At 35.8% G+C, this 24,406-nt stretch overlaps 1 protein-coding gene across 4 annotated transcripts in view; it reads left to right on the top strand.

The window, feature by feature from the left end:
- Positions 1-24,406, top strand: part of STRN3 (striatin 3) — a 58,837-nt gene that overhangs the window by 4,230 nt on the left and 30,201 nt on the right. For 3 of the 4 annotated variants that reach the window (XM_054274993.1, XM_054274996.1, XM_054274995.1), the window contains exons 2-7: positions 15,143-15,246; positions 21,202-21,275; positions 21,900-21,981; positions 22,261-22,440; positions 22,923-23,055; positions 24,162-24,303. In XM_054274993.1, the coding sequence (XP_054130968.1) occupies positions 15,143-15,246; positions 21,202-21,275; positions 21,900-21,981; positions 22,261-22,440; positions 22,923-23,055; positions 24,162-24,303 (715 nt within the window). The remainder of the gene's footprint in view (positions 1-15,142; positions 15,247-21,201; positions 21,276-21,899; positions 21,982-22,260; positions 22,441-22,922; positions 23,056-24,161; positions 24,304-24,406) is intronic. The other variant, XM_054274994.1, reaches the window with a different exon arrangement.

The following is a 24,406-nucleotide window of genomic DNA, read 5'->3' as shown; positions in this document are numbered from 1 at the left end:
CTTTATTTAGCCCAAACCACTAAAACCTACGGATTTCAGATTTTACTTGCGTGCCTCCCCACTTCCCTGCCTGCTGGGGATGACAAAGCAGACTCATTGAAGGAATTTTATACAGCATCTTCTTTAAAAGAGAAATGGATCTTCAGATAACATATGTAAAAATGTTGATATCGTGAACAAAATGAGATAATGTTCAGAGTGTATGTACAGTCATGCTGTACTTCAGTATTTCCAAAGTGTAGCAGGAATCAATAGTTGAAATACTTTCCTGCATGTTCCTTGTTTTAGTTTGTTACAGGTTTGAAGGAGGGACAGGGATACTGTTGGGAATGTTTCTCTCTTAAACTTGGAAGAACAATTAATTCTTTTCATAACAGACTTTGGCTTGCAAATAATTTGTTTTGATGATAGATTGCAAGTAGAAGTGGTTATGAGGGTTATAGAATGGTTGTTAGTTTGTTGGCCACAATCTGTTTCTCAGCAACTAGGGGGCATACAGTAAAAAAAAAGTATTAAAAAAACCTCCTGGCTTTTCAGGAATTAGTGGCATTTTGTGCAGGGGACTACTGTAAATGCTAACATTTTCTTGGGTCAGAAAGTGTTTGGATAAGTCCATTGAAGAAAATTTCCTCTGGATGTCTGAAAGATACTGTCTTTTTGATTTACAGCTGTTCTGGGATTTGAAATGTTTTGTAAGGTTTATTCTTTTGTTTTGATGCTAGTCCTGTGGAACTGCCTGTTAGCCCGTGGTTACAAGTGGCATACTGAGGTTGGGGGTCTATGGTCTCACCAGGCAAGCTATTCTTGTATTCTCTTGGCCAATAAAGTAGCTTTGAAATGGACTCATATAACAGTTTGAGCTTGAAGGAACATTAAAAATCATATGGTTCTAACTTCTCTGGCAGGAAAATGCTTTGATTTGATTGTTTGACAATATATTTAGTGCTGTTTTGATTCTATTTCAGTACTGTTTTTCTTAAAAACCAAACCCTGATTGATATCAGGGTTATTAATTGTGATATAACAAGCAAAGTTAAGGCAGGCAATTCAGATGCTGCTGTTGTGAAATGCAGTGTCTCTTAACCACATGGTTGTTTATCAATTGCTTTCTAGATAGTTGGAATATGATAAATTAAAAAACTGCTATTTCATTGGATCTTACAGGTGAATCTCCATATTTATTATGAAATTAGCTTAACTAAATCTGTAGCAATCCTTAAAAAAAACCCAAGGGATACTTGATCAACACTGACTGAAAATAAAATGAAGTAGGTATTAAGTTGGTCAGCATTCTTACTTGTGATAGTTGTAAATGCCACGAGGGGTGTGGGTAATGCATGAATCAGAACTGTCTGACTTGTGTGTGTGCAAACTGTTCAGGTGCTTGCTGTAGCAGGGTGCAGAAGTACATCGTGGTCCAAATAACTAATGTTTATTCACATGATAAAACATTTGAGTATTTAATACCTTTTTTTATAATGACAGTTTTTTCTGTATAAAATAGCAAACATATAAGACGTTAAACCCCAGAAATTTCTGTTCATCAATCATTTTTCTAAGGTAATGGTGAGAACAGCTACATATTTTATGGAGTTAAGTTCCTTTTAAGTTTAAAGCACTGAGTTGAGAGTTCTGTGTGTTTTGGTTAGAGGGCAATTAGACATAATCAAGGGTTTCCCTACTGTGGCTTCCATAGCTGTTTAGCCAACTGCATTAACAGGCACACAGTTTCCTGGTAAAACTTCAGGTGCCTGTTCCCAGGAGGTTGGAAGTCTGTTCTTCTGTGTTTCTGGGTAAATACTGTCTTTCTCCATAGGCTTCTTGGCAAGGCTTCCAAATTAAAGCATGCAAAGATGCTTCCTTTTTTATATGGATAACCCTGTTCTTCCAATTTTATTTTTTATTTAGATCTTTAACATTTACATTTCTGTAAAATTTTCTTGCAATATTCACCTCATGGAGGCAAAACAATAAAGGAGTGCAGGACATGGAATTACATTAAGCTCCATGTAAAAACAGGAACAGGAAATACCTGGATAGCTCTGAGCTTTATGTACGGGGTACTGGTCAGTGTAGTAGTTGTGTAACTTTTTCTGGAATATTGTTTCTAAATAATTCCCTTCTAGCAACACTTGGTATAAAAGTGTTTTTTGCTGTGTAATAATTGCCTTTTCATAAATGATTATTTGCAATAATAATACTCTTAGAATCAGTGCACAGAACTGTCATTTTATAACAGTTACTCTGGTGAGGTTTTCTTTTAGGCACAGTGTAGAAATGTGTGGCAGATGAGTTATATAACACTTGCTGGTGAAGAATTACTTCTTTTTTTAAACACTGGGCATGCATTTTACTTCTTAGTTTCATTGCAATTATACCTATGCATATTTAATAGCACTTTGGGAAATCTCATTTCAGAGAACTTTTAGTGAGGATTGAAGTATCTGTGGGTATAATTATTTGTTTCATGCTGAAAGTAGGTTTTGAGGTAGTGATGGGTGTTCTTGATCCTTCTTGTCATTTAAGAAATTAGGAGAAAATTATAATGGATTTATTTTTTCTTAACTGATGAGGAGAGTGGCTAGGGAAGTTAGCTCCTCCAGTGATTTGATGTATCTTCAGGACAAAGGTATGACTTGCAAGAGCTTTGTTTGCTTATCGGATGGTGGTTACTTTTTGTCACTCAGACTGTTCTTGAATGATCCTAAGCCATGCTCAGCAGGATACTTAGTGTAATGATACCTTCTGCCTTTATCAGTGCAACTCCTACAGGTATTAGCTAGTTATGAAGCTGGCTGTTCTTCAGGACCAGTCCTGAAGGTACAGCATAAATTTAAGCAGTCTGTAGGTTTTTCTGTAGTATCTTCTACAGTATCCATTATAGTATCTTCATAAAAATGTCTGATTAGAGGTAGCCTGCTGTTGGCAATTAAAGGTAAAAATACATTTTTATGATTCCAGAACAAATTCCACTTGATGAGAGATGAAGTGCATTCCTAGCTTTATTTGAAGTTACTGTGTATGCAAAAATGCTGCATATGTTGGCTGTAACGTTCTGAAAAAAAAGTGCTTTTCTGAATGCTAATTGAAATGATCCTGAAATAGAGAATGACCTTCAGTAAGTCCAGATGCCTGAAGGTCTTTCTGATTATATATATATTTAAATAGGTTGGTTGCTCTAAAATTTCTTCCAGTTGTTCACCTTGTTTTCTTTTCACCCAAAATACGGTCACTCCTTAACTACTACCAAATTTGAGGTTGATGATCCTATAGTACTCTTCCTAGAAGAAGAAAAACAAAGAAAGTCCCTTGACTTTATGCCAGTGACCACTATAAGAAGCTGGAGAATGCTTGACTCCAGTATTTAAGTTGAAAGTGTGCTGGTTTGCATTCCTGGAGGATGAGACCCCAGGGTGCCAGAACAGAATTCTGCTATATGCCTTGAGACCCTGGGAAAAGAAAAGATCCTGCTTTGGCAAGCAGGAGTCTCAGAAGAAAGTTTAAGCAGAGCATTTAAACAGGTTTACAAATTTTATAACACATATTCTGTTTCATATCTTCAGCAAGGTTAGTACAGTTGTATTGGTAGAAGGCAGGACTACTGTCTCTGTTAACTCCCTGGTGAAGTGGTGTAAATTAGACAGTGCTGGTGATGTTCTGTGCCAGGAAGCCAGATTAACATTTAGGAGGTGCAAAATACCTGCTCCTTGTCAACTTTCTGTCATGCCTCACTGAAAATACTGCCTTATACACTTTTATTTTAACTGCCTTACTCTTCCATAACTTTAATTCCATTTACTTGATTATATTAAATTTTGTTATTGTTGGTGTTGCCATTGCCTTAATGCAAAGCTCTGTACATTCTGTAAGATTCTATTCTTATATATATAATTTTTTTTATATGTATGACTTCTTACATTCAAAGACTTTATTAGTTCTTGGTCCCTTAGGAATGTGTGCTACTGAGCTGCAGCTGATGAACACTGACATGAGTGTTCATCACTAGAACAGCCTAAGTCAGATCACTGTGTTCCCAGTCTGCTGTAGATTATGCTTTTGTCTTTATTCCTAAATAACAAATAGGTGTTCCTAATTTTGGAGAGGAAGGGTGCATTCTTGAGGATGTTTGCCACACTGCAATTCCTCCCTTTCCTTTCCAACTCTGTAGTGACTGTAAGAACCTGCCACACTCCAAAGTGTACAACTTCACTCTTATTTATGTACTCTTGTACTACGAATACTCATAATAGTAAAGAGACCTAGCTTAATATTCTAATTTCTATTTAGTATTAACTGTCTTAACAAAGCTCCAAATGTGGCACTTTGACAAAAGTAGCTTCATGTTAATGGAATAATATACCAATATAGTGGTGTTAACAGTAAAGATACTTTTAATTTAACTAAATTGAAATACTGTCTTTTGGTGTATATATATAATTAGTCTTATTGGTTGTAGCTGTCACATTATGGGAAAGAAATTTCTTTTACTAGCAAAATGTATTGCCAAAAATGTCAAGCAATTTAAAAGACTGTGCGTGAATCCTTTTAGGTGGTGATGGTCCAGGGTGTGTAACTACTTTTGGGTTTTGTTTCAAAGATGTTATTTGCAAAATTCATGCATTTAGGAGAAATACAGAAAACCGAGGTTATGATGACAGAATGAGCAACTGCAGCTGAAGATGAACTTGTGCTGATGTAGTCATGCTGAGTTGTTGTCTTCCGTGACTTCTGTGAATTTCCTGCTAAAAGAAATTAATAAAACCTCTGAATGACCCTTGGCTTTGTAAGTGCTATAAGGGAGTTACAAATACTGAAATTGGGAAGTGATTTCAGTCTTGTGATCTATGCAGATCTGGCAAAATCAACATTGTAATATAATGTCTCATTGCTTAGTAACAATTTTAAAAAGAATGCTGAAAATTTGACATAAAACCATTTTGATGTCTGGAAATAACATCTTGAAGACTGATCCATTTAGAATTCAGTCTTCTCACTAAATCAGAAAGCAGTCTGTGAAATAGCCTTATAAGGTGCCTCACTGGGTTTTAGACTTATTCAGAGGTTTTTTAGTTTACAGTAGAAAATAGATTCATTTAAGGGATATTACACAGCAGACTGGAACTTCACCTTAAAAGAAAAAATCCCAGTGAGAGTGTGATCGATATATGTGTGAAGCTGGGTAACTGCTTTTTGTTTTTGTTTCTTGTGTTCTTTGTGCGGGTGTTTTTTTGGGTGGTTTTGTTTTGTTTTGATCTTTTGTTTTTTTGAGTTCTTGTATTTTGTTTTGGTAGAACAACCAGAGAAATAATCAGGCAACAAGTGTAAAACATCCTGACATAATTTTTATACAATGAAAATTTATGAATCCTTTCTGCATGGAGACACAGGAAGGTAATTGAAATGCATTCACAAGAAGCTATCTATTGCTCTGTAGTCTAATCTACTGCTATTGAGTTTGTATGTTCTTCCCATGCTTTTTCTTAAGGCATTAGACTTAAATGAAGATCTGGATCCTTGGAACTGAGGGAACTAAGGGATTTCTTGGTTAAATGAGAAGGAAGCCAGTGCTATCTCTTCTGTAACAGGTGGAATGTAGCTAACATAGCTAGTGTCGACTAAGGCAGGCAATGACCTTTTTGTTTACTAACTAAAGCACACACCTCAACAGGTTATGGATAGCAAGTATCAAAGTACAAGTAGTTTGATAGCTTGTTGCTGGATTGTTGAATATGCCTGTCCAGGGCAGAAAGCTGTTCTGGAAAATTAAAGGTAGAAGAAAATGTGCAAGAACCCTTGTGGTGTAAATTCTAAGACTCAACAATTGCAAAGTAATCTTGACCTTTCTTGAAGAAATTTCCTTACTGTTGTTCTGGTTTCATTGCAATTCAGTCTGTTTTTTGCAATCAGTTTGTGCTGTAAGTTGGGATCATTCCATAGAATTATGTGAAAGTTGCAGACCTATTTTCAGCACCCTTATTATTTGTATTTCAGTAATATAGAGGGAAGATAAAAGCATATTCAACAGTTTCTTTTGAATCTCTGATTATTGTTGCATGGTTAAATATCAGTTTGGGTCTGGACAGACAACTACTTTGGAGACTTCAAAGTAAAGGGACATTTCCTTAGGCATTATTTTAGCATTGCTTTATGTAGAACTTGTCATGAATAAACTACATCAATGATGATGCTAAATGTTTTCAGAATACATGCTGCACTGTGGTGACATGGCTTGTGACAGCCAAGAGTATTTCTCAAGTGTTTGAAACACTGTGCAATCTGTGGTTAAAGGGCATTTTGCCACTGGTTGTTGAACCTGGTGACTGGACTCATACTTGTCCGCAAGCTTGTCTGTGTCTGTTTTCATTAGTTTTTCTGCAGAGAAGGCACTGCTCACAAACTTTACATCTCTTAAGCAGTTCATACTGGAATAATGTAGAGAATATTTTAAAATAGAAAATTTACATAGGAAATGCTGTATACAGTCTTGTTAATTGACTGAGGGAATACTTAGAGTTGATAGCTGATATTTTAACAAGAATCAGCTTTTGTCATTGGTGTTGAAGCCATGTTGTGGGCTTTTTCCAGCACAGACATTTGGAAAATACCATGACTTAATGGATTTTAAAAGTGCAAACCTGCAATAATTTCTTGCCACATGATAGTCCAGTAAGAATTCCTTTCATTTGTGAAAAAATGCTAATTTTTGGCTGACATCTGGAGATGTGCCAATTGACTGTAAGCTGACTAACATCCCAGTTTTCAAGAAGGGTGACCCTGGTCACAACATGCCTTTCAGTCCCCCTTCGGTGACTGGTGAAATCATGGAGAAGCTTATTCTGGGAGCTATTGAAGAACAGCTGAAAGACAACACAGTCACTGGTCACAGGCAGCATGGCTTCATGAGGGGAAAGTCCTGCTTATCACACCTGATTTCCTTCTGTGACTGGGCAACCCACCTTGTTGATCAAGTAAAGCCAGCTGATGTAATCCTTCTGGACTTCATTTAAGTTTATGATTCTTTCTCTCAGAGGATCGTTCTGGACAAAATGTCCAATGCACAGCTGGATAAACACATCATGCAGTGGGTGATCACCTAACATCTTGTATAAACTTTGTTTCTGTAAAAGGCATATGAACACCCTAAATTTTTATTTTATTTATTGGAAAAACTGATGTGAAACAAATTAAAATTCCATAGAAAGTCTGTTAAGAAAATAGATTGAGGTTCATTAGTTTTACTTTGTGACTCGAACTTCAGGAAGTTCTTTGGGGGAGGATACTTATATTGTCAGTCTGAATTGTAAAGAGAATTAGTTTAATTTGTGTTTGTTTGCAGAGCTTTCTTAAATTATTATTAGAAACATGACTACCTTACATCTTTGGAGCTTGCTTTGAAACATGTTTCATGGATTACTTAACCTGCTTAAGAAATGCAGTTGAAATACAGTGTTCAGACACTTCATAGAATAGTAAGTGCTTATAAGTAATAAGAATTACTTTTGCTGCCTATGTTTTACTTGGCTGTTTGATTATCTTGTGTGATGACATTTGATATTTGAATAGAATTATTGTAATTCTTCAGTAGAATTATATTGATACTGGTGAAAAAAACTTGGAGATAAAAATGATTGGGTTTTTTTGAAGTCAAAATGATCATATGTGTCTGCTTAGATTATGTAGTGACTCCAAGTATTCCTGTTAGCTGTCAGTTGAATAAAGAAATAATGCCTGTTTAATGGCCTTCAGATAAAATCTGCTGGATCTCAGGTCTGATGTCTGATTTTGAGGAGATCTAGTATGTAGGGACAGTGACTGTTATTCTGACATTGTGGCATAGAGCATTTTGGTAGTTCTTTTAGAGTCTGTTGATGATAATGATCAGGTTATTTTCACTTTTCCTGAAATTAGTGTTATAATTGAGTGTTACAGAGTAGAATGTGCTTTCAGGAAGGTGAAAGTTGTTTTACACATTCCTAGGCAGGAGCTTACTTTTCTGAAGGAGTATCTCTGGGACTGAAATTGAAAATAAAGACTAATTTATATATTAAATGTGCTCATTATTTGATAAGTTTTAAACTGAAACAAAATATTATAAGCCTGTTTTTGCATGAAGAACACTACTACAATAGTGGTCAATGAATGATAAACTCCCAAGGCACTTGCATTTGTTATTAAAAAAAAAGTTGTATAATTTCCAGTTTTTAGAGTTGTACATTTTAGTCCTTGAGGAGAATGCTACCAGAGTGTGAATACATTGTTTTTAGTGCCTTCTGCTTCTTTTGGACATGTGGTCTCTCTTTTTTTCCCCCCTCACATCCACTGGCTTCTCTGTACTGGATAAAAGTTTAGGGACAGAGAGTTGGTTTGCTTTGTTTACAAACCAAGATGTTTAGAGCGTTGTTAGACTTTGAAAACACAATTATGAATTGTATGAGTTTTGTCACTGTACTTGCTTTTCTTAATACCACTTTGGTTAAGAGAGCGGTTGTAAAAATCCTAAGAAAAAAAATTATTCAGTGAAAAAATTCTCAGGAAGAGTGACAGAATGAAGGCAGTCATATGCTGAATGTGAGTTGTAACTTAGAAGTTTGACCCTAACACAGAAGAGGATTTTCTCTGAGTTGGTTGAAGAAGCTGATCGAACTTGGCAGTAGTGAAGAGGCAAACCTTTCAATGTGACTGATGTGGTGAGAGTTGGAAAGGGAAAGGACAGGTTAAGGAAAGGAGAAAGTTTTGTGAGCCTGGTCTTTGCCATACCCACTGCAGCCTGATGGGGACTTAGAAATGCATAAATCCTCCTGTATGTCCGCCGGTCCTCCTTAGACCTAGCTGGGCTTCTTGTTTCTGCTGGTCTTGTCCAAAAGTTGCTCCACTTCTTTATGTCACTTTTCTAGTGGTTAGGATTTGCTTTTAACAAGCTGTCAGAAACTGATCACTGGAGTTTTTGAAAAAAGTATAAATTGGGGAGCAAGAAATGATCATCAGCTCAAATGGAAAAGATCTGTAAAAGTGTAATCTTCAGGAAACATTTTAGCTTTGCTGCTCTTAAGTGTAGTAGTTTGCTATCCCTGTATTTAACTGACCCTTCATAAGGTTGTGCAGAACATTATTTAGTTGCAAATGTTCAGATGTACACTGCTGTTAACCAGTTGTTAAAATCTTTTTTCCCCACATCTTTTACCTGAACTTATTTTATGAAGCAAATATCTTCTGTTAATATATGAGGTGTTGTTTCTATATTTTTTTTGTCTTCCAGTTATTTTTTAGTCTACAGGGTCTTTAAGAGTATTATGTCTTTAAAACACGTATGGTCCTGATGTTGCCATTGACATGGATTATACTGTGCAACTTACTAGAGAGAGTATCTCAAGACTTTAATTTACAAAATAAATAAATATTTATTTATTTATTTATTTATAGTAGTCAAGGTCTCTTCTTTTAGTCCTCAATTGACAGTTTTAAGGATTAATTGGATTCGCAATAAATACATAAACATAAGCAGATCTGCAAGAATGCACTAAAACTCATGCTTTTAGTTGTTCTGAAGGAGTTGAAGTTTTAAACTGTGTTTGTTGAAAAATGAAGGTGGAGGCTTCTCTTATGTTCAGTTTCCCTTTTGTGAATGGGAACTGGAACTTTGATACATGCACAGATGTGTTCACTCTTAAATGAGAATGAACTACTACTACTACTTCACTTTCAGGATAATAAACATCTAAAAATCACTATTAGATTAGTAGTATTGTGTGATACAATGTTCCTGTTGTTTTGAGGTTTGTGACCTGCCCTATTAGGATAAGCACACACTTAATGTGTGCACTGAGTTGTTTCAGTGTATTGCACTTCTTTCAAAATTACTGGCAGGCTTTTCCTGCCTTCCTCCTGGAAATCTGAATGGACTTTAGAAAAGCAAAACAACAAGCAGTGCATAGCTGGCATTACTTCACATCCAGTTGAATTTTTTCAAAATAAATTTACAGATATTAAGAGTTAACAATGTTTAGAACTGAAATTGAAAGAAAGTATTTTCTGAGTGTAGTCCTGTATTGGTAAACTTATTAGAATTCGATTGTTTGAATTGTATGGGAAAGTGGTAGTGCTTCAACAGCGGAAGAGAAGGCTTTTAATCAGTCTTCCATGCTTTACCATCCAGGTTTCTTTTATGCCTGTTTTTCCCTTTAATACGTTTCACTAGGTTTGAGATGCTCAACAAGTATTTTAAATACGGCATGTCAGAGTTTATTAAGAAAATAAGACTATCAAATCCTATATGGATATCCTAACTACTATATAACCTTTAGGTTACATATGTAATTTTACCTTCCAAAATGTTGTAATAACTTCCCTCTGTTTTCCTCAATGGCTTCGAGAAATACATTTGATCAACAAGAAGTTTGTCCAGCTTTTCTGGGCCGTTAAAGGAATAAAGTGCAATTTTAATGTGAATGCTACTATGCTTGGTGCTCTATGACGTGTAGAAAATAATTCTAAAGTTTTAGGAGTTTCTTTCAAAATAAAGGGGGGGAATCCTCATTTTCTTTTCCTTTAAATTTTCATATATGAGTTTCCAAATGATATACAATATTTTTAATAATTTAAAGTTATGTATAAGTAACTTAGTAAACTACTTTAAGTCTTCTGTTACACTTTCATCAAACAGTGTAATTGCGTACTAGGGATGTGGAATACCAGTGAAATGCGATTTTAATTATTCCTATAATTTAAGGGAAAGTTTCTTGTTTGAGCTCTTAGAGTTTCTGTGGAAGGCTGTTGACTGTTTTGAGTATCGTCAGACTTCCTATTTAAAAGATGAAACCCCTTTCAACTACAAAATGCATGTATATCTTAAATGCAGCATGCTGTTAAAACAATACTAAGTTTGCAAAGTATACAATATTACATGTTAGATTTTTTATTTGTTCCTTTCTTTATGTGCATTTTGTAGTTTTTTAACCCCAGATAATCCTTTGTCCTGAGATCCATACTGTTCAAGCAGCTATTCAGTAATTCTTTTTATCCTTGAATTCTATCTTGCCTAGTTTCAGGCATTATTTAATGCATCCTTGCACAAATACAAAGTATGTGTCACTCTAACTACTTCTCAAAGCTCCCTGAATTCTCTTTCATAATAAAGCTGAGCAAGTTGGTGTGGTGGTACTCTCACTTGGAGCTGAGGGCCAAGGTGTAGAGGGAGCGCAGAGTTGTTTAAATGTGAGTTTTGCAGAAACATAGAAGATCTCAGGGCTTTGTGAAAATACTGCAAATACAAAAATTTACAGGCTGGTAGAAGAGAAGGAACCTCCCCTGAAAATTAAAGCCTTGGTTAAGCTTTGAAGAATTGAAAATACAGTCCTTACCCGGATTGAAAACTGTTCTAACAGAATCTGTGCACAGCTAAATCCGGCTGGATTTTTGTAAGCCATGAGTGGCCATATATTTACTTACAGAACTATTACATGCTTTATAAAAGAATGTGGTTTTCTCCCCCTTAAGAAATGTTCTTGCTAATACGTTTTTAAAAATGCATTTTAATTGAATTTTCAATTCAGAAGAGTTAAGACTTGTATTTGACTTTCGTAGTCTCTCTGCTCATGTTTTTTAAACCCTAGAATGCAGGTTATGATATCATGGTCAGTTTAGGCTGAACCAGGACAATGTTGCCACTGAAAGGGGTTGTTACTTCTGTATTCCATTTGCATGCCTTGTGCCAGGCTGAGTTACTCCCGTGGCTTTACAGACAGAGTAGGATCAGGAAACTGATGTAAGTCAGAACCAAGTGAAAAATAAACAGAATGATTTTCTCAGTAGACTTGATGTGTGTCAACACAAGCAGCTAAGTCAGCACAGTGGAAGGAACAGAAATAGGAGGTGGAGGAGGATTGGTCCTCTTGGTGTCAGCCTGAGGACTTGCAGATCATTTGAAGGCAGTGGAAGGAATTCTGTTGTAACTGGGGAGGGTGGAGTGTGGGATGAAAAGGTGAATACAAATTTGTTGTGTGCCATTTTGTTTCCCATTTTTTGTGCTTCAGTCTTAAGTCATCAGTATATTTACAAATGGTATCAAATCTATCTCTCCTGAGAACTCATTTCAAAGGAAATGAGTATTTAAGGATTGTGAAAGTTGTGTTATGTAGATACAATTTTTGGAGTATTTGTCTTGTGTGTGGAACCGAAGTTCATCGGCCCTGAGGGCAATTTGTTTGCTTTGTGCTTTTATCGACCCTGAGATTTACTGCTTTTTAAAAAAGGAGGTGTGTTAATTCATAAGGCTCATAGTCATGCAGGGTATCAGGTTTGACACTTGTCCTTTCTCAGTTCAAGACTGAAGGAAGCAAGTTGATTAATTTCTAGAGCAGAGTTTTGGTGATCTGATTCTGGGTTTTGTATTGAAGGTCTTGATGACTAAGTATACCTCAAGTCTAAATTGATTTTCTGTGTTTCTAAAGAGTGAGCTCTTAACTTCTGCATAGCTAACTTCTGCTATGTTTTAGCCATGTGATGGTTACAGTGAGAAAGAATAATAAATCCCAAAATCAGTCAAACATGTATACAAACAATTACAGAAAGCAATTCTGATAAAAGAAGTCAGATAATATTGACAAAAATGTCAGGGCCTTAACTGCATAGTGTGTTCTTGTGTGGTAACCTTTCTGCTCAACCTATTGGACTCTGTAAAGATTGTTATAAACACTATTGTATAGAAAAGCGGGTTTTGGGCTCTTTTTGTAAAGCAAATCTTTAGGGGTTTATTATATTTTTTTAGGTTTTATTTTTATATCATTATTCTGTACTAGATTAATTCTCAAGATCATGTAGCTCATTAAGTTGTCTGATTGAAAAGTATGAGATCTGGGCAATACTGTCAAGTATGGAGACTTGATTCTGTGTGGCCAGGTACTCCAGAAGCGTTTCCATAAGGAAAAAGTTGGGCTGTGAGCATTTAGGAAGCAGATGCCTCCCTCTGTGTAGGTTACAATTAGATTATTTTCCTCTCTGAGGTTGCATTAAGGGTCAACAATTGCAGCTAAGATTTGTCAAACAGTTACAAAAGGGTGCTGGCCAATGGAAGATAAGTAAAGAGGAGAAGCCCAACACTTACAGAAGACCTTAATTTTGGAAAGAGTTGAGAACTGCATTCAAGTCAAAGGGCATAGGAGCTTTCATAACCCTCGTTAGAGAACTACCAGAGTAGTTCTGAGTTTATTTTTGTGGATGGAGTCTGTGGGCAGCCAGTAATTCCCAAGTGTTTGTAGTATGCTGATGTGCAAAAGTGCAGATAACATTTTTTTAAAAAAACCCCACGTTTGTAACTCTTATATGTGCCGTGGAACAATTGTGCATTGACTAGTGAAAATTGGGATAGTATCTTAGACTTGTGAAATTGGTCAGTTGCTGCCCTAGGTACTAGAGGAGTGGAAATTATGGGTAATTGTAGTTTTCTCTAGAAGGCTGTTAACTTTCTTTTTGATTAGAATAAATTTTGGAGTATGTTTTGGAATCTAGCATAGTTGCAGTTGAGTATAGTTGGGTTTGTTTGGTTTGCTGATTCTGGATCTTGTTCTCTACCTTTTATCTTTACATATCTGTGCAAACAGTACAGTCTGTTTGGGTATATTTGTGGTTTTTTGGTGTTGAGTTGGTGTTGTTTCCTCCCCAGTCCCTCCTCTGTTGCAATACACTTTGGTTCCTTACTTTTTCTCACCAAGTGCCTGTGGTTGAGTGCTTTCATGACAGACTTTTAATTGCAATACTCTTAACTGCCTTGTTCTCACTAGGATTTTAATTGATTAAATCAGGAGTTAACTTATGCAAAGTAAAGAAACATGTTTGAATTTGGTTCACCGTTGAGCACAAGGCCAGAGTGGCTAAAATCAGGGCTGATCTGTGAAGTCTTACACGGCGATATCACTTGGGCTCAGAAAAGGAGCCGTGCAGAATGCATGAGTGCTATCACCCTGGTTAGCCTGTTTCAGGCTGTAACCACTGAGAAATTAAAATGTGCAACCACGCCCTTTACAAAAATCTTCTCAGATAGATTGGGTGCCAATTGTAGCACTTCCTCCCTCTTCCCCATGCCTGCTGTGGTAATGAAATGGTGCTGTTCTTGAGCTCAGTAGAGCAGTGTGGTCTCTACTCCTTAGTCTAAATCCCTTTTCCAAGAAATTTTATGTTGGATCTAGCACTCAATTAGCTATTCAATGACTTCAGTCAATTTAAAATCATAGAGAGGACAAATGAGTTTGTAATGATGTTTCTGTGATGATGGCAAATCCACTAATGTCATTAACTGTTTAAATCTTGTGTTTCCATCTGCTAATTCACTTGTCTTCCCTAGGATTTTGGCTTGCAAAAATCAAAACACAAGTCCTTTCACTTTGTAGTGAAGAGACTACTTTTTTCCTCGACAAACTTACTATGTTTATTTTTCAACTATAATTTTTTGCGCTAGTTGAGATGGCTTATACGTTCTGCTGAATTTGTTATCTTCTACTAGGTTAGCAGGCAAGTAGGAGTTTTCCTTGCTTCTTTTTATGTTAGGTGGGTAGTATGACTGATGCTTTGAAAAAAAGAAATCATTATTTTTCTTCATATAGAGCAGCACACTAAACCCAATTGTCCCTTGATAGTCTAAAATTCAGCTGTTTTCAGTATTAAATAAAATGTGAATCCATAAAATAGTTGTTTCCTGTATAATGGATTTATAAATTCTGTATTTGAATTTAGGTAATCATTTTTTAATCTGTTCAGTATGGTGGCATTAAAAGGTGAATTGCTAATTGCAGTGTACCTAATTTAATATGGCTTTTGGTTTGGAAGAAAATGTATAATAGAACTTATGCTGAAAATGCTCCAAGGACACAAGTGTTGTATATATCAAAATGTTTCATATGATTGCCATTTGTGCCTTCTTGTGGAGTTACTACACAGGCTGTAATACCATTTCATCTTGAAAAGAAAATAATTCTCAGTCTAGGGTCGAAATACTTCTGTTGTTATTGATTTGCTGAAATAATTAATAAAATGCAGTTTTTTCTTTTTCTTTCTTCCATCTTATATTCTTCCTTGTGTGACAGACTTTGTTGCTTTATTTTGGGTACCAAAGGGAATAAAATATTTTTTTGCTTTTTTTGTGTGTTTTCAGGCTCGGATAGCGTTTTTACAAGGGGAAAGAAAGGGCCAAGAAAATTTGAAGAAAGATTTAGTGAGAAGAATAAAAATGTTGGAATATGCATTAAAACAAGAAAGGTAGGTATACAAACGGTTTAGTTTTTTTCTGACCTGAAAAACTTAGTAGACTAACATGAATTCCCTTCCATTAAGTGAAATGCCTTATTAGATTATTGTGATTTACTTTATGTAAACTTATCTTTAAGTTGATTGTCTTCACCTTGTGTTTTCTAACAACTTATTGTCTTTTAAAATAAAAAGACATAAAGAATAATTTGCAAAATGTTTGGACTTCTATCTTAAATAGACAAACGGGACAGTTTCTCCTCTGGGTTCAACGTATGGTATACTGAGTAAGAGTGAACATACCCAAAGGGTTCATACCTTATTACTATACCTTCATCTGTGCTTCAGTTGTATTAAATTGGAAAGGATGAAAAATACTGCTCTCTTGTTCCTTTTCAACTATGTTGTATGTGTTGCATGATGAAAACTATTTTGTGCAGGACCAAAACCCTTTAAAAATTGATTTTTCATTTTGTAGGTTTTTTTTTTTTTTTTTTTTTAATGTGGTAGATGCTTGCATATTTAGCCTCACCAGGTGTGTTTTCTGTAGCACTAATTTCCTGCTTAAAAAAATTAAAATTCCATTCAGTCTGTACAGGCTAATGTCCTTCAAACCTACCTTCTTTTGTTGCCTGGTTATTTCATTTAACCAAAACGGGTAGTTAGTTTTGTGAAATCACTTGGGAAATAATCTTGTCAAGTGCCTATACTTTCACTAGAGGACTCAGTTCTTATTTTTAATTTTAACTTGCTTCTAAAAAGTAGCTGAGTCCAATGGTGAAACATCTTGACAATCAGGCAACAAAATATGTAGTTTTTATTTGTGTACTTTGGTTTTGGGGGAACATTCCTGTCAGAGTAAACTTAAAATTTTGTAGCAAAATTTGGTGAGATTTCACCTGGATATTTTTAAGTTAGTTGTCCAAGCGTAAGTATGTCTAAATATATTTTACATTATGGATCAGTGTTATCAGTAAGGGACTAGTACAGAAATAAGTTTCAGTTGTTTTCCTATTAAAAGCTAATGTTTTGGCAAGATAGCTTTGTTCTTCTGTGTGAACTGTCCAGTATAGAGGTGCTTCAGAAAACATTGTATATTCATGCAGAAAGCTACATCAGCACATCATATATTTTCTGGTGAAGTAATGGGCATAAAGGATCTATTACTTCATTCAGCCCTGTCCTTTTAATGAAAAGTAACTCAAGGTTTCCAGCCAGTGTATGGTTAAAAGTTGCATTGTCATATCAATATCTTCAGGTAATGTACAAGTCACTCTGGGTTCAAGGCAGATGAAAGGTATGCAGGGTCTTGGGGTGTAACTAACACCCCATTTCAAAGAAATAATATGCTATTATGGCAGCTGCAGGTGTCTTGCATGTAAGTAACTTTCTGAAGTTGAAGGAAAAGGTTTTGCGTATTTTGGCAGGAATGAACTGTGTGCTGTGTAGGGACTTTCTGCAAATGTACACCATAAAGCAGTGAGCATTGCCCACTTATTGAGATAAATCAGAGGCACTTCATATCACCTGCAGTGTGAAGGCATCCTGTAACAGGATGCACAATTTCAAGTTGAATGGCATTGGTGAAACCTCATTCCTTTCCTGAAATGAAGCTGCCCTTATAGTCTTCCCACAAAATTCTGACATTCGTTTGATGGCTAAGAAGCTTGTAAACATGTACACCAGAAGAATAACAGCAGGAACATACTATTTGCTTTAGTTCTTGTGGCTAGTGGGTGCAATCCTCCACTGTAGCAGGTTTCAAGAGGAAGATCCTGGCATAAGTTTCAGCCATAATTCTCATGAAGATTGCTAGAAGTGGGAATTGAAACTTGAGTTGACTGGTGAATGTGTGGGAGGCAACAAGGAAGCTACAAATGCTCAGTAGTTTGAAGGGATCTAACTGTGAAAGTATGATGGATTGAGTAATTGAAAGCAGGCAGGTACTGACTTGCCAGTAAATCATCCCAGAATTATGTTATGTTGGTTTCTTGCTTGTTGCACTTGGTATTCAGGATAATGGACGTTATTTTTTTGTCATTGTTCCCCTGAAGAATCACAACTAAAGAAAATACTCCAGCTTCAAAGCAAAATAAATTCTGAGAATTTCAGACCTGAAGATTGTTGACAGCAAATCTCAGTGCTGCACCTGATTCCCCCGACCCTTTTTCTTCTTTTCTTGTTGCTAATTCCCTGATGCCATCAAAAGGTTTCATGCAGTGAAATATCAGTTAGGAGTCAGGAAACTCAAACTTATGCAGACAACTGTTGTGATTTCTCAGGAAAAGCTTATGAGGCAGAACGTCAGTGTGTAAGATTAAGTAAAACGCAGTAGTTGTTACAAAGTAGTTTGATATTTCTAGTATTTATCTCTAAGTATGTGTAATACTGTTTTAGACAAGTAAAATGTTATTATTTTAGTGTCCTTAAATGCTTTGATAGTTTATAATTTTTTAGTAATAAAATTAGGTCCTATGCAGTTACATGCACGTGGTTTCTTGGTTTGTATCTAGTGTGTATTCTTTTATGGTGCTTTGCAGACCCGGGCAGATGTTGTTGGCTGTGTGCTCTGAGCTTTGTTAGCATAGTGTTGTGCTTAAATTGAGACTTGCTGAAATCATAAAGCTGTGGCTCTGTTTTGGCTTTGTGGGCTTTGGACTGGAGCTAATTTACACCCTTCCAACTGAGTGCTGTGATTCAACAGTTAAATAGCAAGAAGCAGTTAAATCAAGTTAGATGTTGTTTCTTCTGCTCTTTTTTACTCATGGAAACCTAGCCTTAGATAAGTCAATACTCCAAAGATTGAAACATTGTCCCTTGTAGAATTCAGTTACTCTGTGGTGTGGAGGAGTATTGTCAGTGACTTGTCAATGACATTGTAGCTTGTTAGTGTTTTTTAAGATATTTAGTAATGCCCCCATCAGGGAAAGGAATAGATATGCAAATACATAGTTGATTGGAATTTAATAAGGTTAAATTTTTGCTGTGAAATTGAAGTTGTGATTTGAAAGACAACTGGTCTCATTGCATGCAGCAATATTTTCTCTTATTTGTAGTGGCTAGTCATTGGTATAATTCTAGATCAGATACGTTGTTATCTGTGCTAATGAACAGTTAAAGTAGAATTTTAATTAATGTTTTGAAATTGTAACTCCAAAATGGAACAACTGCTCCTAAATAGTATGTCACAGCTCTAAATTGAAGAAATTTAGGTTGGATTTTCAATTATCGTGCTTTATTGGCTTCACTTATGAATTGAGTTAAAATTATTTTGTCAACTTTATTTGACTTGAATTATTTTCATTTTAGTTATTTAGGGTTGCTGGGGTTTTTTACCCCCCCAATGGACAGTACCTCATAGGGCGTATAAATTGTAGTATGTGCTTGTAAAATCCCAGACTAGGCTTGACAAGTTTCTTAAAGGGGTTTAGGTTTTTTAAATATCCTGAGGCAGGTGCATGAGAAAATGTGATAAAGTTCTCGGGAGATTGAACAGCAAGGTTTAGAAAATAAGGGCAAATTTTAAACCAAACATTTGATCAAGAAAAAACATTTCACAAGGGATTAACTTAGCAAACTGTAGCCCATCCAACTTCAAGTTAACCAGACATGCTTCAGTTGTCTTGAGCCAATAATCATTTTCTCCGATCCCTCACTGTACGTCTCATATTTGGGAAGCTTGGTGGAACATTGCCCTATTACAATGGGGCACAAAGTTTTGTCTCTCAGTTTAAAGAGAGCACCTGAGGTAGACAGTCTAACTAGTGCAGGGATGAGCTATAAACATATTCATAAATAGTTGAAAAATATGATTCTGTTTGGTTGGCGGTTGGATTCAGGTCACAAAAATCTTCAGGAGCTTTACAATTTTTCAGTTACAGTGTGATTGCCATGAAATGAGGGATTTTATCTTACTGAAAAGGGTCAATAGTGCCATCTACTGACAGTTTGTTAATGAGACTGCCTAATTGCAATTTGAGCAGAAATTTGTGTAATCTTTAAGAAAATCCTTGCCATCAAATAAATAAGGCACCATTTGAGTACCAGCTTATGCTTTCAGTTTGAAAACACTTGCAGTAGTGGCTCAGGCATTGCAGAAGGGTATTTGGAAATCCTTGATTTTGTCCAGCACGTGTTCCATGATGTGTCTTTGCTTGAAAAGTTTCATGTTCAAGAATAGTTTTTTTATGAGTGATGGAAGCTAAGTGTTGTTCAGTTATTCTTAAATCTTTGGTCAGATGTTTCATTTGGAGTGATAACAACTATATTGCTTAGAGGGCTTAATCAAAATATGGCTGCTAATGTTTTTATGCATATTTTTCACGTTGGCTCTAGTGCAGAACACCTAGAGCTCTGTACCATGAGATTTTGAGTATTTTTGCAAAGGATCTGGGGGGTAAAAGTGGAACTGTCAAAGATCAGTGATGAAGTTTGAGAATTCCAGCATATAGGCATAGGTAGTTTGGATGAGACTCATGGTTGTAAAGGGAGCTGAAGACATTTTGATAGGCAGCTTGGGTAGAGGATAAGATTTTGAAGGCTTATGTATATTTTCATGAAAATAGTATCACCAAGACCAGTATTTTACAAAGTGATGGTGTTTGGCCAATTGATGGGGGTGGTGGGATGGACACAGATGCCCGTGGAAAGAATGGTCTTAATTAAAGTTGAGGCAGATGTAAGGGGATACATTTGATAAAACAATAAGCATATTACTCATTTGGCTTTAGCAACAAGCAAAAATAAGCAAGGTAATACATCTAATCATTGCTATATGAGAGAGAGACTAGTGATTGAGGAGGATACATCACCAATTGCCTAAACACTTCACTGTTATCCAGAGTCACAGTCCTTGTGCAGTGAGGACCTGGAGAAGCCTTCCCAGGAATTGGGAAGATCCTATGTGGTATGTGTCTGCTTATAGGTGAGGTCTCAGGTTTGCCCAAAAACAGGTCCAGCTTTTATAGGCCCAAATCAACAAGTCCAAGTGACTTGTTAGCCTTTTTTGCAGAAATAATCTGGTTCTGATGGCATGCTTCCTGACTAGCCAGGGCCAGAGCCCAGGCCATGGCTGGGAGGGTTTTTGCCTAAAATATTCCACTGACAAGTCTCTAGGGATAGTCTGGGAGGATTTCTCCTGCTAACAAGCCCTTAGGGACATTAGTTAGGAGGATCTCTTAATATATCTTACACAAGGTTATACAGATGTCTCTATAGCAGCCAGTTTGGCATTAAGAACAACTAATATAGATATTTTGATCATCTATTTTTAACTAAAGAATCTTGATGGTATTAATTGCATCATGTTCAGGATTCATCTTTTAAGTCAGCTCAGGCCTAGGCCTGCTGTTCAGGCCTTGGCATATCAGATGGAGAAGGAGAGGTTAGGGTTAGTGAATCAGAGATCAGAAGATGAGATGGACTGAGGTGCTTTTGCATAGGAGGACTAAGAAGAAATCAGAAACTAAGCCTCCTGTCAATGAGGAGGAGAAAATCCAGAAGAGAATACAGGTGGTGAGAGAAACAATCACTCTAACATGGCTTCTCTGAGGGATAGCTATCATAAGCAAAGACGGAGCAGGAGACAAATTGATTGGCTACCTATGACAGTGGTGCAAGTGGAAAAATTTCTTCTGAGTTCCTGAACCTGCTGATTCTCTTATTAAAAATACACAGGAAAGGTTCTCTTATTAGATGATGCACAGGAAAAACCCCATGTTCTTGAAGAACACACTAAACTCTTCTCTGTAAGTTACTTGATAATTGTGAGTAATTGCCAAAATACTGCCTCAAAACTGAGTTCTTGAAAGACTAGAAATAATTGCTTGATGCAAGAATTATCACAACAGTTCTAGCTGGATTAATTGTACTATGTTGGTATGGTTGCTTTAAATGGGAACAGTAGAATGTTTTGAGTTGATCAAAGTCTTGTCTACTAATTTGATAAACATCTGCATACTTTTTCAGGGCAAAATATCATAAATTAAAATATGGCACAGAATTGAACCAAGGTGACTTGAAAATGCCAACTTTTGAATCAGGTAACTTTTTTACAATAAATTTTTGTCTGTTTAATTTATTGTAGCTTTCTTCTCTGCACCCCTCTCATAGGTCTGTTATAGGGAATATGTCTAGGGAAGTTATGGAGTAAACGGCGTAAATATTTTTTTAATCTGAAAATCAAAATTAATTGACTTTTTTTTTGTAGAAGCTGTGAATGTTTTTATCTTAAATCAAGGAAAAGACTCCAAAGAAGAAAAAAATAGGCTATCGTAACTGCTTTTCTGGAGTACATCTGATTTTGCAGTTGTAAATATCAAGTTGATAATACCAGTTTTGTTTTTCAGAGTATTGCAGATGGAAGAAAGCATTTCTCCTAATAATGCTGGGCTCTTTAATAAGTTGAATTGTGTTTGACTTCTTTTGAAATGTTGGTCTTTGGGCCTGTATTTGTATAGTGTGCCTTAAAATTGTGGTCTACAGATTTATATGCCATCCGCTCCCTTTTTCCCTCCCCATTCTGTTTTCCAAGTACCACATTTTGAGTACATTTATACCCAGTTGAAACTAGAGATGATGATGCATATTTCTGACTTGATGGGAATTTTTGTTTGTGTCTAAAAGCAGTATAAATTAGGTGCTAACTATGACGCTGTGTTTTTCAGAAGATACCAAAGATACAGAGGTTCCTGCAGTACCTCAGAATAGCCAATTGACCTGGAAGCAAGGCAGACAGTTACTGCGACAGTAAGTAGCGTTGTTGGATATTGATGTATTCATACTTTTTCTTGCAGTTTGAGGAGCTCTTTGAAACATAACTGAGATGGGCAAATAGTGATTTGTTCTTCAGGACCTCAGAGTCCTGAGATTTAAGCTGTATTGAGTAAGGTTTTCCATGTGAGAGGGATTCAAAGCTTATTTTTCCTTAAATGACACAACAGTGACATTAATTTTTAGCAGTGAATACTGAGTTTCCTTTTTCATCAAATCTGCTTTCCTCTTTCTTTCTTCTCTTAACATAACTAGGTATCTTCAGGAAGTAGGTTATACAGATACAATATTGGATGTACGCTCCCAGCGGGTAAGGTCTTTGCTTGGGCTCTCCAATTCAGAACCAAATGGTTCAGTAGAGACAAAGAACTTAGAACAGATCCTGAATGGGGGTGAATCTCCTTCGTCAAAACAAAAGGGACAGGAAATCAAAAGGTAAGTGAAGAGATAAGAAATGCATAAAGCTTGATTTGGTTAGTCATTGATACGTGCTGGTCAGTTCACATTGAACTTTTGGCTGGAGAGCCTGTGAGCGAGCACCTGTGGATGTAGCTGACCACTAACAATTATGAACTTAACTGAAATTGATTGTACATAACAGATTGTACAGAACAGATATGGTTATTACATACATACATGAATGTTATACTAACATGATATACAGGAAAATTGTGTGTTGATGTTAAATTATGTAATGTAATCACTTTGGAGTCATTATTTTAAGGAAGGAGTCTGTTGAATGATGCTTTTGTAATAAGGGCCTAAGCAGATGTAGCAACTTTTTCATTCAGCGATTTCTTGTTTTGCTGGTTTTTAAGTTATTAAGCTGTCAGGTAGCAATTTTTTTAATCTGGTTAAGCTTCTAAATCTCTTCAGCAAGTAAAATGGATTGTCTCTTAATGTTTTTATTTTTATAGGAATTCTGGTGATGTTCTTGAAACATTCAATTTCTTAGAAAATGCAGATGATAGTGATGAAGAAGAGGAGAATGACATGATAGAAGATATTGCAGAAGGAAAAGAAAAGCATCGGATAAATAAGAAACACAAAGTAAAATTTTTTTTTCTTTTTATAATAGATCTGAAATTCCTTTCAAAAGGAATTTTTTCTCTAGAGATGATAGAAATATGTAGTGTCAAAGTATTTGTTGCACTATTGTTATCAGAGTGGATTATATGCAGATGCATTACTAATAGATGTGGTGGTTTACTTAATATATTACATTGCAAACTTCAAAGTAACTAACCAGGCTGTTTGCAAATATGAATGCTGCGTTGGATTTTCCTGAATAGTTGGCAGTGTGAGCTTGGCTTAATGCAAGCCTTAAATCTCCCAAACTGATTTGTCAGGAAGGGGTTTTCACCATACCTTGGACTTCTGGTAAAGAGATTATTCAAGCGTTAAGTTGAATCCCTTTTTTCTATTTAAAGTCTGGTAATAAGATTATCAAGTAAATCTCTAAGCATATATTAAGATCTTACACTCACTTTTTGACTTTTGACAAAGCTTTTTTTAATAGAAAACAAAAGAATCATTAATAGTTATCTTTATAAAAATGGTTTCTTTCTGCAAAAGTAAGAACGTTTTGCAAATAACCTCATGTGGAAAATTTCTTGAACTGAACAATAAAATAAAACTTTTCACTAATGCCTTAGCATCAGCAGAGAGTTTGTTTGTTTTGTTTAAGGTGAAGATATGGTTAGAAATAGTAAAAAGACTGTTTTCTTAAAATATATTCCAAGCTTATGCTTAACCCCGAAATAGAACTGGAAAACAAAAAGAAGGAAAGGCTTCTGGACCAGTAGAAAGCATAGTTTGTAAGCTCTCTCTGCAGAGCTATTGATAGGGCAAGAAAATCAACAAAGTTTTCTAATTATTGTGTTAAATAAAAAAAGTGAAGGCTGGGATGTGTGGGATTTTTGTTGCTAAAGCTAGTGTCAGTGTTCTTTTTATTTCCTAACATTCAGCAGACGGCACTGTTCTCTTTTTTGTTCTGATAGGCCAACTGAGATGACAGTTTCTTCTGCATTTTAAATTAGAAAATGTTTTCACCTGCAACAAATTACTCAGTGAGAATAGCCTATATATCTTCTAGCCTAAATGACTAGAAAATCTGTTTATGATTCAAATGCAGGAAAATATTTATCTTCTTGCAGATTGGTAATGAAGGTTTAGCTGCTGACCTTACAGATGACCCTGATACTGAAGAAGCTTTGAAAGAATTTGACTTTTTAGTGACAGCTGAAGATGGTGAGGGAGCTGGAGAAGCTCGAAGTTCAGGAGATGGAACAGAGTGGGGTAAGACACTAATAAAAGCATTTAAATATAAAGGAAATCTTGTTCATGATACTTCTTAAGAATTTTGTAATACTTACTAAAATGGTGTGGATGTGTGGATGAA

The sequence above is a fragment of the Melozone crissalis genome, unplaced genomic scaffold (genome assembly GCF_028551555.1).
Source record: "Melozone crissalis strain CALT ecotype California unplaced genomic scaffold, PUWL_Pcris_2 ptg000018l_1, whole genome shotgun sequence".
Lineage (NCBI taxonomy): Eukaryota > Metazoa > Chordata > Aves > Passeriformes > Passerellidae > Melozone > Melozone crissalis.
The sequence above is the reverse complement of the archived record's forward strand: the minus strand, read 5'-3'. Positions and strand labels throughout refer to the sequence as shown.